This window comes from Carettochelys insculpta, chromosome 31 (assembly GCF_033958435.1).
Source record: "Carettochelys insculpta isolate YL-2023 chromosome 31, ASM3395843v1, whole genome shotgun sequence".
Taxonomy (NCBI): Eukaryota; Metazoa; Chordata; order Testudines; family Carettochelyidae; genus Carettochelys; species Carettochelys insculpta.
Genome location: NC_134167.1, coordinates 13,767,805 through 13,780,880, shown reverse-complemented (window position 1 = coordinate 13,780,880; position 13,076 = coordinate 13,767,805). Strand labels below are relative to the sequence as shown.

Sequence of the window (13,076 nt, the reverse complement as noted above, 5' to 3'; positions counted from 1 at the left end):
CCATCCCAGGCTGCCCCCACTGGCTCCCCTCAGGAGAATTCCAGGATGCATCCTGGCACACCGCCCTCCAGCCAGCCCCGGGGTCGGGAAGAGGGGTCAGGTTAGGTGGTTACCATGGTCCGGTCTGTCCTCGGGTACCATGGCCAGCGTTACTTCCTGACCCCGGCACTGAGTGCCCTGAAGCATGAGAGTTCCCACCCTTTATATCCAGGCGGGGTATGGCTGCAGGGGCCAGGCACAACGCATCCCAAGAGCTCAGGCGTCAGGAAGCTGAGCCTCGGCTGTGGTGACGGGGGAGTGGGGACGGCTTCAGTTCTGGGAATTGCCCCCCCCCCCCCCCCCGGCGCGCCACGTTTCCTGTGGGCAGAGCTCTGCTTCCTGAGAACTGCCGGGGCCAGGCCACACGGCCTCGGGGTATGATCGGCCCGACCGCACTCCCCGCACGCTGGCTGCCTCCCTCCTGGGGGGTCACTCGCCCTGAGGGAGCCGGCGCCCAGGGTCCCTGTGCTGTGGCAACAGGGTTTTAGCTGGCATCGGTGCACATAAAATTCATTCTGCCCATGGATAGGGCGATTAGAGGAGCCCTGCCTGGCTCTGGGGGAAGGACATTGCCGAGGGGAGGCCAAGGCTGGGAACAGAGCAATAAACAGCAGAGCCCTGGCATGGCATCCCAGCCGCCTGGCTCTGCCTTCTGCTGCTGAGGAGATGCCCATGGGCTGGTGTGATGGAGTGGGCGGTGTGTGTGTGTGTGTGAGAGAGAGAGAGAGTCAGGCTGACAGGCAGAGCAGCTCACACAGGCTGGGGCTGACCCCCTGGGGCTGTAATCTAAGCTGGCAGGTAACTCCTCTGCCCTGAACAAAGAGCAGGGAGGAGCCGAGCTGGGTTTGAATTGGAGGCGGCAGTTAGAAGCTGAGGGAGAGAGAGTTGGAAGGAGCCAGCCAGGCTAGGGGGGAAGCTACACCCCAGAGGGGCCCCCTCAGGTTCATCTCCCCAGGACGGCTTGGAATGACTGTCTCTGCCGGCTGTACTGACCCCTCTGTGCTGAGCTGGGCCTCTGTCAACTGATAAACTCCCTGTTCTACCTGCTGAGTGAGAGTCACTCCTGCCTGCAGACGGGGGGCAGAGCCTGGGGACCCCTGAACCTCACCCCACTGGTGGCAGCAGTGGGATACCCTGCACCCACGGATGAGCTCCCAGCAGCGACTGACTGGGCGCCGTAGAAGGAAGGAGCCTCACGACAGCCAGGGGGGCCAGGGGCTGAACAAAGCGATTTCTGGGAACCGTGCGGCGCTGCAGCTTCGGCCGGTGAGTCGGCACCCGGGGGACGGCGGGGAGATGGATTATACCCGACTCCTGAAGGCAGAGCTAGCGGGGCTGTGCACAGAGAGGGGCCTGCCCGTGGGGAAGGCGACCAAGGCCCAGCTGATTGCCCGGCTGGAAGAGAATGACAGGTCCAGGGGGCCAGATCCTGTCCCAGCAGGAAGCAGCCGGTCACCCCCTGGGAGTGTTTCGGACTCTCAGGCGGGAGTGGGGGCTGGATGCTGCCAGCCAGCCACGGTGCCCACCCGGCCGCGCCCCACTAGCGGCCGTCCACCCCGGGCAGGGTCCCCCGCAACAGAGCTGCAGCAGCCGGAGATCCGGGCGGGATTAGCGGAGCTGGAAGACCAGGAGCGACAGCCTCAGCAAGGAGACACACAGAGGGAGCACGAGCCGACCATGGCGGAGATGAAACGCGAAGAGGCCCCGGCTGCGCTGAGCGGGGAGGGGGCCAGGAGGCCCGGCCCCGGCAGGCGCTTTCCGTGGCTCTTGATGGGCCCGTGTGAGGACGTGAGGGCCATGGACACGTTCCTCGCCTCCTTCGAGCGAGTCTGCGAGTTGCACGAGGTCCCCCCGGAGGAACGGCTCCTGCGGCTCACCCCCTTGCTGGGCCACAAGGCCGCAGCGGTGCTCAGCCAGCTGAAGGGGCTGCAGGCCGGGGACTATGAACGGGTCAAACAGGCCCTGCTGCAAAGGTTCGGGCCGACCCCCAGGGAGTACAGGGAGAAGTTCCAGGAGGCGCGGAAGAGGCCGGGGCAGACCTATGCAGACCTGGCCTCCTGCCTGAAGCAATACTACTGCGGGTGGGTGTTCGGGGAGGGAGCCCGGACCCTGCAAGACCTGGAGCAGTTGATGGTCCTGGAACGGTTCTACGAGATGTGCGCACCCGACCTGAGGGTGTGGCTCAAGGACCAGGCGCCCAGGGACCCATACAGTGCAGCAAAGCTGGCGGATGAGTTCACAGAGAGACAATCCAGCTTTGAAAGGGAGTCCCGGAGGGACAGGGAATCCCGGAGGGACCAGTTCCTGGCTGTACGACAGAGGGAATCACCTATGGGGCGAGCCCAGGAAAGAGGGGCCGGCCGCTCACCCCCCAGAGAGCCAGCCAGGGCCTGGACGGAGCAGCCGGCCCGAGGGGCACAACAAGACCCGGGCTGTTATCGCTGTGGGCAAAAGGGGCATAGATCAGCCCAGTGCCCCAAGCTCCCAGACAGGTGGAGCAGGCGGGGGGCTCCTGGGGTCAATTGGGGGGAGTCCCAGAGGTCAGAGGGGCTGGCAGGCCGGGCAGGTGGAGCTGGTTGTAGGTCCTCAGCTTGGGCCGAGCCAGCCCCACAGCCCAGCTCCTCAGGGGGCCCAAATGCACAGAGATCAGTTTGCAGAGGGGGGAAGGCAATGCCCCTGCGGAGCGAGTGTTTCATACCCCTCGAGGTGGATGGGAGAAAGGCCATGGGGTTCTGGGGCACAGGCGCTGACGTGACGCTGGCCCGGCCCGGGGTGGTGGCACCGGGCCGAATGTTGCCCAATTCCCACCTGACTGTAACAGGAATTGATGGAACCTCTTTCAAGGTGCCCATAGCGAGAGTGCACCTGAAATGGGGGGACAAGGAAGGCCCCAAGGAGGTGGGCGTGCACAGCCATTTACCTGCGGATGTACTAATGGGGGGTGACCTGGAGGACTGGCCAGGTGAACGCCCTTGTGCCCCGGTTTTGACCCTCAGCCAAAGGAGGCGAGGGGTGCTCTCCCCAGGTCCTGGGAAGGATGCCCAGCCAGACCTTGAGAGCCAGGGGGCCCCCAAAAGCCGGATCTCACAGGCTGGTGGTCCTGGAGCCAGGCAGGGCGGGGGAAGCAACTCCCACCTCTGCCCTGGCCAGGGAGTAGCACGGAGATCCCTCCTTGCAGAAGCTGGGGTAACTGGCCAGCCTCAGCCCGACCCCCTGTGATGGAGTGGGGGGGTGTGTGTGTGAATCAGGCTGGAAGTGTGATAAAAGCAGAGAGAAAACCCTGTTATTCTACAGACTATCAAAGCCAAAAAGCAGACCTGGAGCACTTTAGAGACTAACAAAATAATTGATTAGGTGACAAGGACCAGAGAGGTGGCCGTGTTAGTCTGTGTCTTCCAAAACAACAAGAAGTCCTGTGGCACCTTATAGACTAACAGATATTTTGGAGCATCAGCTTTCGTGGGCAAAGACCTGCTTCCTCAGATGCACGAGTGGTGGGGGGGTTTCAGAGGGGAATTTGAAGAGTGGGGTCCCAGCAAGAGCGAGGACCAGAGCTGACAAGGTCTATTCAGCAAGGTGGAAATGGCCCAGTATCAGTAGTAGGTATCAAAAGAGGAAAAAACAAGTCAGATCGGACAGGGGGACGTGAGCCTTTGTCAGAGTCTAATGGGGAGATATTAGCTCCCAGGGCAGAGAAAGTGCCTTTGGAAGCTGCGAGTCGCTCCCGGTCTCTGTTTAATCTGGAGAAGTGGGTCTGTTCCAGAAAGCTCAGGGCCTAATCAATTAATTTGTTAGTCTTTAAAGTGCTGCTGGACTGCTTTTTGGTTTAGATAGGCTGGGTGTGTGTGTGACGGCAGAGCAGCTCCGACCGGCTGGGGGCTGACCCTGGGGCTGTGAGCTCAGCTGGCAGGTAACAACTCTGCCCTGAACACAGAGCAGGGAGTAGCTGAGCTGGTTTGAATCGGAGGCGGCAGTTAGCAGCTGGGGGGAGTTGGAAGGAGCCAGCCTGGTGAGGGGGAAGCTGCACCCCAGAGGGGCCCCCCTCGGGCTCCTCTCCCCAGGACGGGTTGCAATGACTGTCTCTGCCGGCTGCACTGACCCCTCTGTGCTGAGCTGTGTCTGTCGCCTAATAAACTCCCTGTTCTACCTGCTGAGTGAGTCACTCCTGCCTGCGGCTGGGGGGGTGGAGCCTGGGGACCCCTGAACCCCATCACACCTGGGCAGGGTGCTGCGCTGCACATGAGGGGAGGCTCCCTGGGGTGGGCGGGCCTGGCTGTGCCTGACCCCCCCGGTATGGGGTGCAGGGCAGAGAGGAGAGAGTCAGGCACAGGCCGGGCAGCTGCCAGGCTCTGGGGGGCTGGCATAGGGGAGGGGTAAGGGCCTGATCCTGCCCTGGGCACCCCAAGGCCTGTACCAGGGGAGGCTGTTGCCAGCCGGAGGAGAGGGACCACGGCAGGCGGCTGCTCCCTGTCAGCTTTGGAGTGGGACCAGGACCTGCCCCCCAGGAGTGTCACTCCCCCCCCCGCTGCCAACAACATGGGTCTGTGGGGCCCTCCACCCCGAGCAGCACCACTTACTTCCTGCCTCCTTCTGCAGTGACAGCCTCCCTGGGCCCCCGCAGCCCTGCTGGGAACACCCCCCAGCCCTGGGCCCCCCCAGCCCTGCCGGGAACACCCCCCAGTCCTGGCCCCCCCCACTCCCCTCCCCTGCCGGAAATGCTCCCCAGCCCTGGGACCCACAGCCCTGCCTGGGCACAGCTCCCCCCCCAGCCCTGAGCCCCACATCCCTGCTTGGAAATGCACCCCCCCAGCTCTGCCAGAAATGCTCCCCAGCCCTGGGACCCTCAGCCCTGCCTGGGCACAGCTCCCCCCAGCCCTGAGCCCCACAGCTCTGATGGGAAATGGCCCCCACCCAGCCCTGCCTGCTCACGGCTCCCTCCACAGCCCTGCCCCCCTACCCACCTGAGAACCCACACAAATGGGACCATGGGGCAGCCTGGTGCCCCCCAGAGGCCCTGCCCCCAACCCTACAGCCAGTCTGCCCCAGTCGCCGGGAGCCCAGTACTGCATGTTCTCCCACCGCAGATGGAACTGAGAAACCAGCAGCTTTTCCTGTGGGCCCCCAGCTCTGCAGAGTGCAGCTTGTGGGGGGGGGGGTAGGCGGGTGTGATTCCCTGGGTTCCGTTTTATGCGTTTCCTGCTGTAACCCCGGGTGGTGCCTCAGTTTCCCCAGGCACAGCACCGGCGCAGGGCGGGGAGGGGAGTTCGGGTGTGAGGACGTCTCACACGCAGACAATGGGGCTCCAGGCTCTTGGTAACCCAGGCAGTCAGGTGACCCCTTTCTTCCCCAGGGACACAGGCAAAAGGCGGGAGGAGGGGCCTGGCGGGTTGAACTGGAACTGGGCTGGGAGTGGGGCAGTCTGGGCTGGCTGGAGAGGGGGGCAGGGGGCCCGGGCCCGGCTCGGGGACCCCTCTGGGCCCCTCTCCCCAAGGCAGACGGTGATGGCGGCTTCTGGTCCCTGTGCTAAGTCTGTTCTGCACCGTGTCCCTGCGGTCTGAGAACCTCCTGTTCCCCGGCGGGGTGAGAGTCACAGCTGCCTGTGATATTGGGGGGGCGGCGGGGGGCGTGTGAGAGTCAGGCTGGGTGTGCCAGACAGACAGAGCAGCTCACACCAGCTGGGGTGACCCCCCGGGGCTGTGAGCTAAGCTGGCAGGTAACACCTCTGACCTGAACACAGAGCAGGGAGGAGCCCAGATGGTTTGAATCAGAGGCGGCAGTTGGGAGCTGGAGGGGAGTTGGAAGGAGCCAGCCTGGCTGGGGGGGCAGCTACACCCCAGAGGGGCCCCCTCGGGCTCCTCTCCCCAGGACGGGTTGCAATGACTGTCTCTGCTGCACTGACCCCTCTGCGCTGAGCTGTGTCTGTCACTTCATAAACTCCCTGTTCTACCTGCTGAGCGAGAGTCACTCCTGCCTGCAGATGGGGGAGGCAGAGCTTGGGGACCCCTGAACCCCATTCCAGCCTGTGGGTGGGGCAGGGCCCGGGGACCCCCATGCTGTGACAGGGGGTGCTGGGGGGGTTGCTGAGGGAGGGGGCCCTGGGGAATGGGAGGCCCAGTGGGATATCCAGTCCCCTCCTCTTCAGAGACCTCTGGAGCCCCACACCCAGGCACAGCACACCTAGCTGCTGCTGCTGAAAAGGGGGCTGACAACTCAGCGGGGGGGGTGCAGCCCCCACACGCAGCGCTGGGCCCAGCAGGGGGCGCTGTGCTGCAGGAAGCTGGGGGGGGCCCAGCAGGGGGCGCTGTGCTGTAGGGAATGATGCGGGAGCCCAGCAGGGGGCGCTGTCCGGCAGGGAGCGAGGCAGGGGCCCAGCAGGGGGCGCTGTGCTACAGGGAGCGAGGTGGGGGCCCAGCAGGGGGCGCTGTGCGGCAGGGAGCGAGGCGGGGGCCCAGCAAGGGGCGCTGTGCTGTAGGGAGCGAGGGGGGGGTCCAGCAGGGGGCGCTGTGCTACAGGGAGCGAGGTGGGGGCCCAGCAGGGGGCGCTGTGCTGTAGGGAATGATGCGGGAGCCCAGCAGGGGGCGCTGTTGTGATGGGGTTCAGGGGTCCCCCTGCACTGCACCCCGCCCGCTGGCAGGAGAGACTCTCACTCAGCAGGTACAACAGCAGGTTTATTAGGCAACAGATGTCCAGTTTCTCACAGAAGCAACAGCCTAGCCGCCAGAGACAGTTCTTCCAACCCGTCCTGGGGGGAAGACCCCGAGGGGTGCCCCTCTGGGGTGTAGCTTTCCCCCTCCTCCGGCTGGCTGCCTTCCAGCTCTCCCTTCTCCTCGCCTCTAACTGCCGCCCCCGATTCAAAACCCAGCTCAGCTCCTCCCTGCTCTTTGTTCAGGCAGAGGTGTCACCTGCCAGTTGTAGCCCCAGGGTCATCCTTAGCCACTGGGAGCTGCTGCTTGCCTTGGACATCCAGCCTGACTCACACATGCACCCCCCCACTCCATCACAGCTGTGCTGCAGGGAGCAAGGAGGGGGCCCAGCAGGGGGTCCAGCGGGGGGGCGCTGCGCGGCAGGGAGCCGGGCGGGGACTCAGCACGGGGCGCTGCGCTGCAGGGAGCTGGGGGCCCAGCAGGGGGCGCTGTGCTGCAGGGAGTGAGGCAGGGGACCCAGCAGGGGGCGCTGCGCTGCAGGGAGCTGGGGCCCCAGCGGGGGGCGCTGTGCTGCAGGGAGCGAGGCGGGAGCCCAGCGGGGGGGCGCTGCGCGGCAGGGAGCCGGGCGGGGACTCAGCAGGGGGCGCTGCGCTGCAGGGAGCTGGGGGCCCAGCAGGGGGCGCTGTGCTGCAGGGAGTGAGGCAGGGGACCCAGCAGGGGGCGCTGCGCTGCAGGGAGCTGGGGACCCAGCAGGGGGCGCTGCGCTGCAGGGAGCTGGGGGCCCAGCGGGGGGCGCTGTGCTGCAGGGAGCGAGGCGGGAGCCCAGCAGGGGGCGCTGCGCGGCAGGGAGCCAGGCGGGGACTCAGCAGGGGGCGCTGCGCTGCAGGGAGCTGGGGACCCAGCAGGGGGCGCTGCGCTGCAGGGAGCTGGGGGCCCAGCGGGGGGCGCTGTGCTGCAGGGAGCGAGGCGGGAGCCCAGCAGGGGGCGCTGCGCGGCAGGGAGCCAGGCGGGGACTCAGCAGGGGGCGCTGCGCTGCAGGGAGCTGGGGACCCAGCAGGGGGTGCTGCGCTGCAGGGAGCTGGGGGCCCAGCGGGGGGCGCTGTGCTGCAGGGAGCGAGGCGGGGGGTCCAGCAGGGGTGTTGGGCTGTATGGAGCAGGGCGGGGGGCCCCAGCAGGAGGCAGTGGCTCAGTGCAGTTGCTGCCTGAAGGCCCCAGGCAGTCCCAGGGGCAGCATGCTGGTCTGATACACGCTGTGACATGCAGCCCTGGGCTCTCGTGGATGTTAATCCAGGACCTCACTGAGGGGTGGGCATGAGCCCAGGGCCTCGGCCAGGCTCTGGCACAATCGGGCTATTCCGCGCCCTTCCTCTGCCCTGCAGCTTCAAGTCAGCTCACGTTTCATCAGCTCTCCCTTCCCACTCCAGGCTGTTGCAGTGTGCAGTGAAGCAGCTGCTTTGTCCCACCCCAGAGCTGGCTGCACTGCAGGGCAGTGCGATTTCTGTGCGTACCAAGCCCTGGCTGCTCCATCAGCCATGACCATTAAGGGGCCTCACGGACAGCACGCACCCCGACACAAGGCACACAGTTCCCCAAGCCGGCCCCTAACTCGCGGGCTCTGGTCGGGGCGCTTGCAGGTTAGGCCGATGCAGATCAGAGGGGTGCGGTAAGAGGAGCAGACCTTGGACTGGGTGTCACACAAGATGGTCGCGAAGCCGGAGCAGTAGAGGAGAAGCAGGCAAACGGCTAAGGCTGGGAAGCCACTGCAAAGGGGGAACCAGCAGAGAGCAGGCGTGTGGCTAGCAGGTACCACAGCGACCGCTCCTTGGCCTCTGCTCCTTAGCCCGTGTGTCTGTGGCCTGGCAGAGAACCTGCTGTCACCCGTTGCTGGTGACAAGCCCCAGGCAGGTGGGATGTACCCAAGGAACATCCTGTGACAGAGAGACCTGGATGCTGTGACAGAGAGACCTGGATCACCTCCTGCAGGTCAGTGTGCTCAGGGGGAATGGGGAATGCATTATATGATGGGCCAGGCATTACGAGAGAGGGGGTGTTACAGAGTGGTGGGGGTTCGCCATGACTCTCACCTGGCAGGAGTACAGGAGTTTCTGAGGCAACAGGGATACAGCCTGGAGCTCCATTGTTTACGTGTGAGAAGCCATCATGCCGAAACGCCCATCTCCAACTGTGCACGGATGCTGTGCCTGGGGAAACTGAGGCACACACCTGCTGTTACTACAGGACGGCAGGAAACACATGCCACCTAACAAGGGGAATAGCCCCACCACCAGCTCTACTTTGTCAGACCTTGTCAAAGGCCTTTCCAGACATCTAAGTGGATCCCCCTTGTCCTCAGGCTTGTTGACCCTCAAAGGACTCTAATAGATTGGTGAGGCGTGATTTCCCACGATGGAAGCCATGCTGACTTTCCCACAACAAACTGTGTTCACCCATGAGTCTGATGGTAATTCGGGTGGTTTTTTTTTTCAGTCTATTTGCCTGGTAACAGCCTGTAGTTGCCAGGATCACCTCTGGAGCCCTTTTTAAAAATTGGCATCACATTAGTTCTCCTCCAGTCCTTGGGTACAGAAGCTAATTTAACGAACAGATTACAAACCACGGTCAGTAGCTCTGCAATTTCACATCTGAGTTCTTCCTGAACTCTCGGGTGAACGCCAGCTCGTCCCGGTGACTTGCTATCGTTTAGTTTATCAGTTTGTTCCGAAACCTCTTCTAATGGCGCTTCAGTCTGGGACTGTGCCTCAGACTTGTCACCTACAAAGAGCACCTCCAGTCTGGGGCTCTCCCTCATGCCCTCAGCTGTTAAGACCGATGCAAAGAATTCACGGAGTTCCTCTGCAACGGCCTTATTGTCCTTGCGTCCCCTTGAGCGTCCAGTGGCCCTGCTGGTTGCTTAGCTGCTTCCTGCGTCGGATGCACTTAAAAAATTGCGATTCCTTCTGGAGTTTTTCAACAGCTTTTCCTTTTTGGCCTCCCTTAGGTTTGCACACTTCCCTTGGCAGCATTCACGCTCCTGTCTCTTGTCCCGCTAGGACTCCATTTCCACCGGTTCGAAGACCCACAGCCACAGCAGCTGTAAAGCCACGGAGCCCCTTTGGGCAGGGCCTGGCCCAGCCCTTCGTGCCGGCCTGGCTGCATGGATCCAGGACACCCACGGACAGGGACCTGGATGGACACATTGCAGAGCCAACGCACCCTAGTCCCAGTGCTGCCCCTGTCCAGGCGGGGGCATCGCCCTGCTGGAGAGGGGAGGAGGCAGCATCGTCCCCAGAGCCTGGCAGGGGGCACCCCTCTGAAGGGGCAGTGAGTGGTGCCACTCTGGGGTGCCAGGGCTGGATCCAGGGCCCGGGGGGGTCAGTGAAAACAGGCCTGGCCATTGGCACCTGGCTGTGCAGACCCAGTTGGGGGAGACGGGCCCAGATCCGGCACTGCAGGCCGGGGGGAGGGTGACAATGTCCCCCTCTCCTGGCCACGGGGGCAGGGGAAGGCAGGTCTGCCTCTGGGGCCCTGGTGCTGGGGGTCCCCTGCCGAGGGGGGAGGCTGGCTGGGAGGGGCTACTGGGGGGCAGGGTGGGGCTGGCTGGAGCAGGCATGTCCGGCTCTTGGGGAAGGGGCAGAGTTCAGCCCCTGGAGCTTAAAACATCCCATTCCCACCCCCCTGTGTTAACCCGCCTGCGGCTTCCCGGCCTTGACTTGTGGGGCAGGGGGGAGGGGCTGGGACCGCAGCTGCTAGGGGGTACCGTAATACACCTGGTAATGGGCAGCGCCTGGCCAGGGATGTTGGGGGGGGTGGGGGCTCTCTGCTGGAGGTACCGTAATACACCTGGTAATGGGCAGCGCCTGGCCAGGGATGTTGTGGGGGGTGGGGGCTCTCTGCTGGAGGTACCGTAATACACCTGGTAATGGGCAGTGCCTGGCTTGGGGGTGCTGGGCCTGGAGCCTGGTGCCTCTGCAGTGAGTGTCTCAAGCCCAGGCGGAGTCTGGAAAACTCCTGGTGGCCAGCGGAGGAAGGGTGAAGGCCCCGGTGCTGCCCCCTTGTGCTCTGCAACCTGCCCCCCGCCAAGGGCTGGGACGGAAGAGCCGCAAAATGCCGACCTGGGCCGGCTACCTTGGGGGCCTTGCCCTGGCTCTGCCCCAGCACACCCGCCACGCAGCACTTGCCCAGGGCCACGGGCTGTGCCAGGAGCACCCACCAGGGGGCAGCAGACACCTTCCGCTGCTGCTGACTCCCCAGGTCAGGGTCCCTTTGGGCCAGGTGCCTGGCGCTGGACAGACCCCCCACGCCCCCCCCAAGATCCAGGCCCCATTGGGCTCGGCGGTGCCTAGACCCTCCCCGAGACCAGGGCCCCATTGGGCCAGGTGCTGCCCAGACCCCCCGAGACCAGGGCCCCATTGGGCCAAGTGCTGCCCAGACCCCCCCGAGATCAGGGCCCCTGTGCTGGACCCCCCACCTCCCTGGGATGCCCCCCATTAAATCCCAATGCTGTTGCCGCAGGGCTGGGGATCCAGGTACCTTCCCCGGGGAAGCTGCTCCCCTGGTGTGAGCCTGGTGGTTCCTTCTCCCACAGCCCTTGGCTGGGAATTGCTCCTTTGCACGTGAGCGGGGGCGGAGGGGGGCATAAACACGCTGATAATTGGCTTCGCGGGTCCCTCCCCCGTTTGCTTCTTGGTGGCAGCTCGATCTCCCCGCCAAGAGGGAATTCATTTCCAGGCCCTGATGCCCTGTCAGCGTGGGCACCCAGCATGCATGATGGATAGAGCCCGGCAGCAGCAGGGGGAACTATTTAATGATGCATAGAATTAAATCCAGCCCTCCTCAGCTGAGCCGGCGCCTCCCCCTCCTGTTCTCAGGCTCCCGAGGGGGGGCCACGGCGGCTGCCGCCCCCCGCCAGCTGTGGTGGGGGGCAGAAGAGGGCCTGGGGGGCCTGCTTTTGCGGCAGGGGCTGGTTGGAGTCTCTGGGGGCTGTGCCAGGCCGGTGGGGTTCTGCTGTGTGTCTGGGATGAGTCACCCGGCTCCTTGCCTCAGTTTCCCCTGCCAACCCTGCTCTGTTCAGCCTGTGAGCTCTCTCAAGCTGGCAGTGCCCGGCCAGGGTCTGGAGAGGGCCCTGATCTGGAGGACAGGGTCCTGCCTCCAGCTCACACCCCAGCTGCAGAGCCACAGCCTGTCCCCCAGAATCAGCCCAACTCTGGCCTTGCCCGTCTTCCTTGGGGAGGCTGTGAGCCCCTGGGACCTCACGGAATGGGTCCCTCTTGCCATGGAAGGAGCTCAGGGCAGGGCAAAGGCCTCAGTCCAGCTCCCTGCCCCACCGCCACTCCACGAGCCAGGACCGGCAGCGCTGCTCGGTCGGGGGACGTGTGGGGTGGGGACTACACCCCTCTGCTGAGACATGCTCCCCACCTGGGCCTCTGGGGCACCTGCACCTGCCTCAACCCCTGAATCCAGCCACTGGATTTCCACCCCCGCCCCAGAGCTGGGCAGAGAACCCAGGCGTCCTGGCTCCCAGCTCCACTTGGATTGTGCCTGGCACCTGGGTGGGCATTGGTGGGAAGGGGGCTGCGTCCCGAGGTTGGGGGTTAAAATGTTCTTCCTCTGTCTCTGTGACCCCTTCCGCCAAGGGGAGCCCCAGCTTCACCAGTCCAGTTCACGGCGTCTTGGGGATGTCTCATGAGCAAACGAGGGTGGCTGCTACCACAGGCATGAAACACAGGACATGTAGGGGGCCAGGGCTGTGGGTGGCAGTGAGGGGCACTGGCAGGGCTGGGGGGCCCAGGGCTGGGCTGGCAGGGGCTGTGGGTGGGAGCGAGGGGCACTGGCAGGGCTGGGGGTCCCAGGGCCGGGCTGGCAGGGGCTGTGGGTGGGAGCGAGGGGCACCGGCAGGGCTGGGGGGCTCAGGGCCGGGCTGGCAGGGGCTGTGGGTGGCAGTGAGGGGCACCAGCAGGGCTGGGGGGGGTCCCAGGGCTGGCCTGGCAGGGGCTGTGGGTGGGAGTGAGGGGCACCGGTAGGGCTGAGGAAGGCCTGACAGAGGCTATGGCCTGGCACAGATCAATTCACTTGTCCACTGCGCAGCCCAGGGATGAGCATTTCCCACTATTGGCCCCTGCTGCACAGTGATCCCTACCACCAGGTAGCAGCCTTGGCCTTGGCCTTGTGTGCCAGGCACAGCCTGTGACACTGCTTCTCCCACAAAGCCAGGCTGGGCTGTGGGGCGCCCCCAGATTGCGGCACTGGAGCAGGGACAGCTGAGGGCAGCCCCATGTCTGTGGCCAGCAGGTGGTGCAGGACACCCACTCAGCTGCTCAGCCAGGCTGGGGGTCAGTGAGGAGCAGCCCCCAGCCCAGTCTGGGACCCTACAAGCTGGTGGGAGTTTGCAGCTCT

General features: G+C 64.7%; 1 protein-coding gene across 1 annotated transcript; it reads left to right on the top strand.

The window, feature by feature from the left end:
• Nucleotides 1–1,185: 1,185 nt before the first annotated feature.
• Nucleotides 1,186–8,617, top strand: LOC142004138 (uncharacterized). The gene is made up of 4 exons (XM_074981573.1): nt 1,186–1,305; nt 1,522–2,349; nt 2,746–3,001; nt 8,547–8,617. The coding sequence occupies exons 1-4, from the start codon at nt 1,186–1,188 to the stop codon at nt 8,615–8,617; spliced, it is 1,275 nt and encodes a 424-aa protein (XP_074837674.1).
• The last annotated feature ends 4,459 nt before the right edge of the window (nt 8,618–13,076 follow it).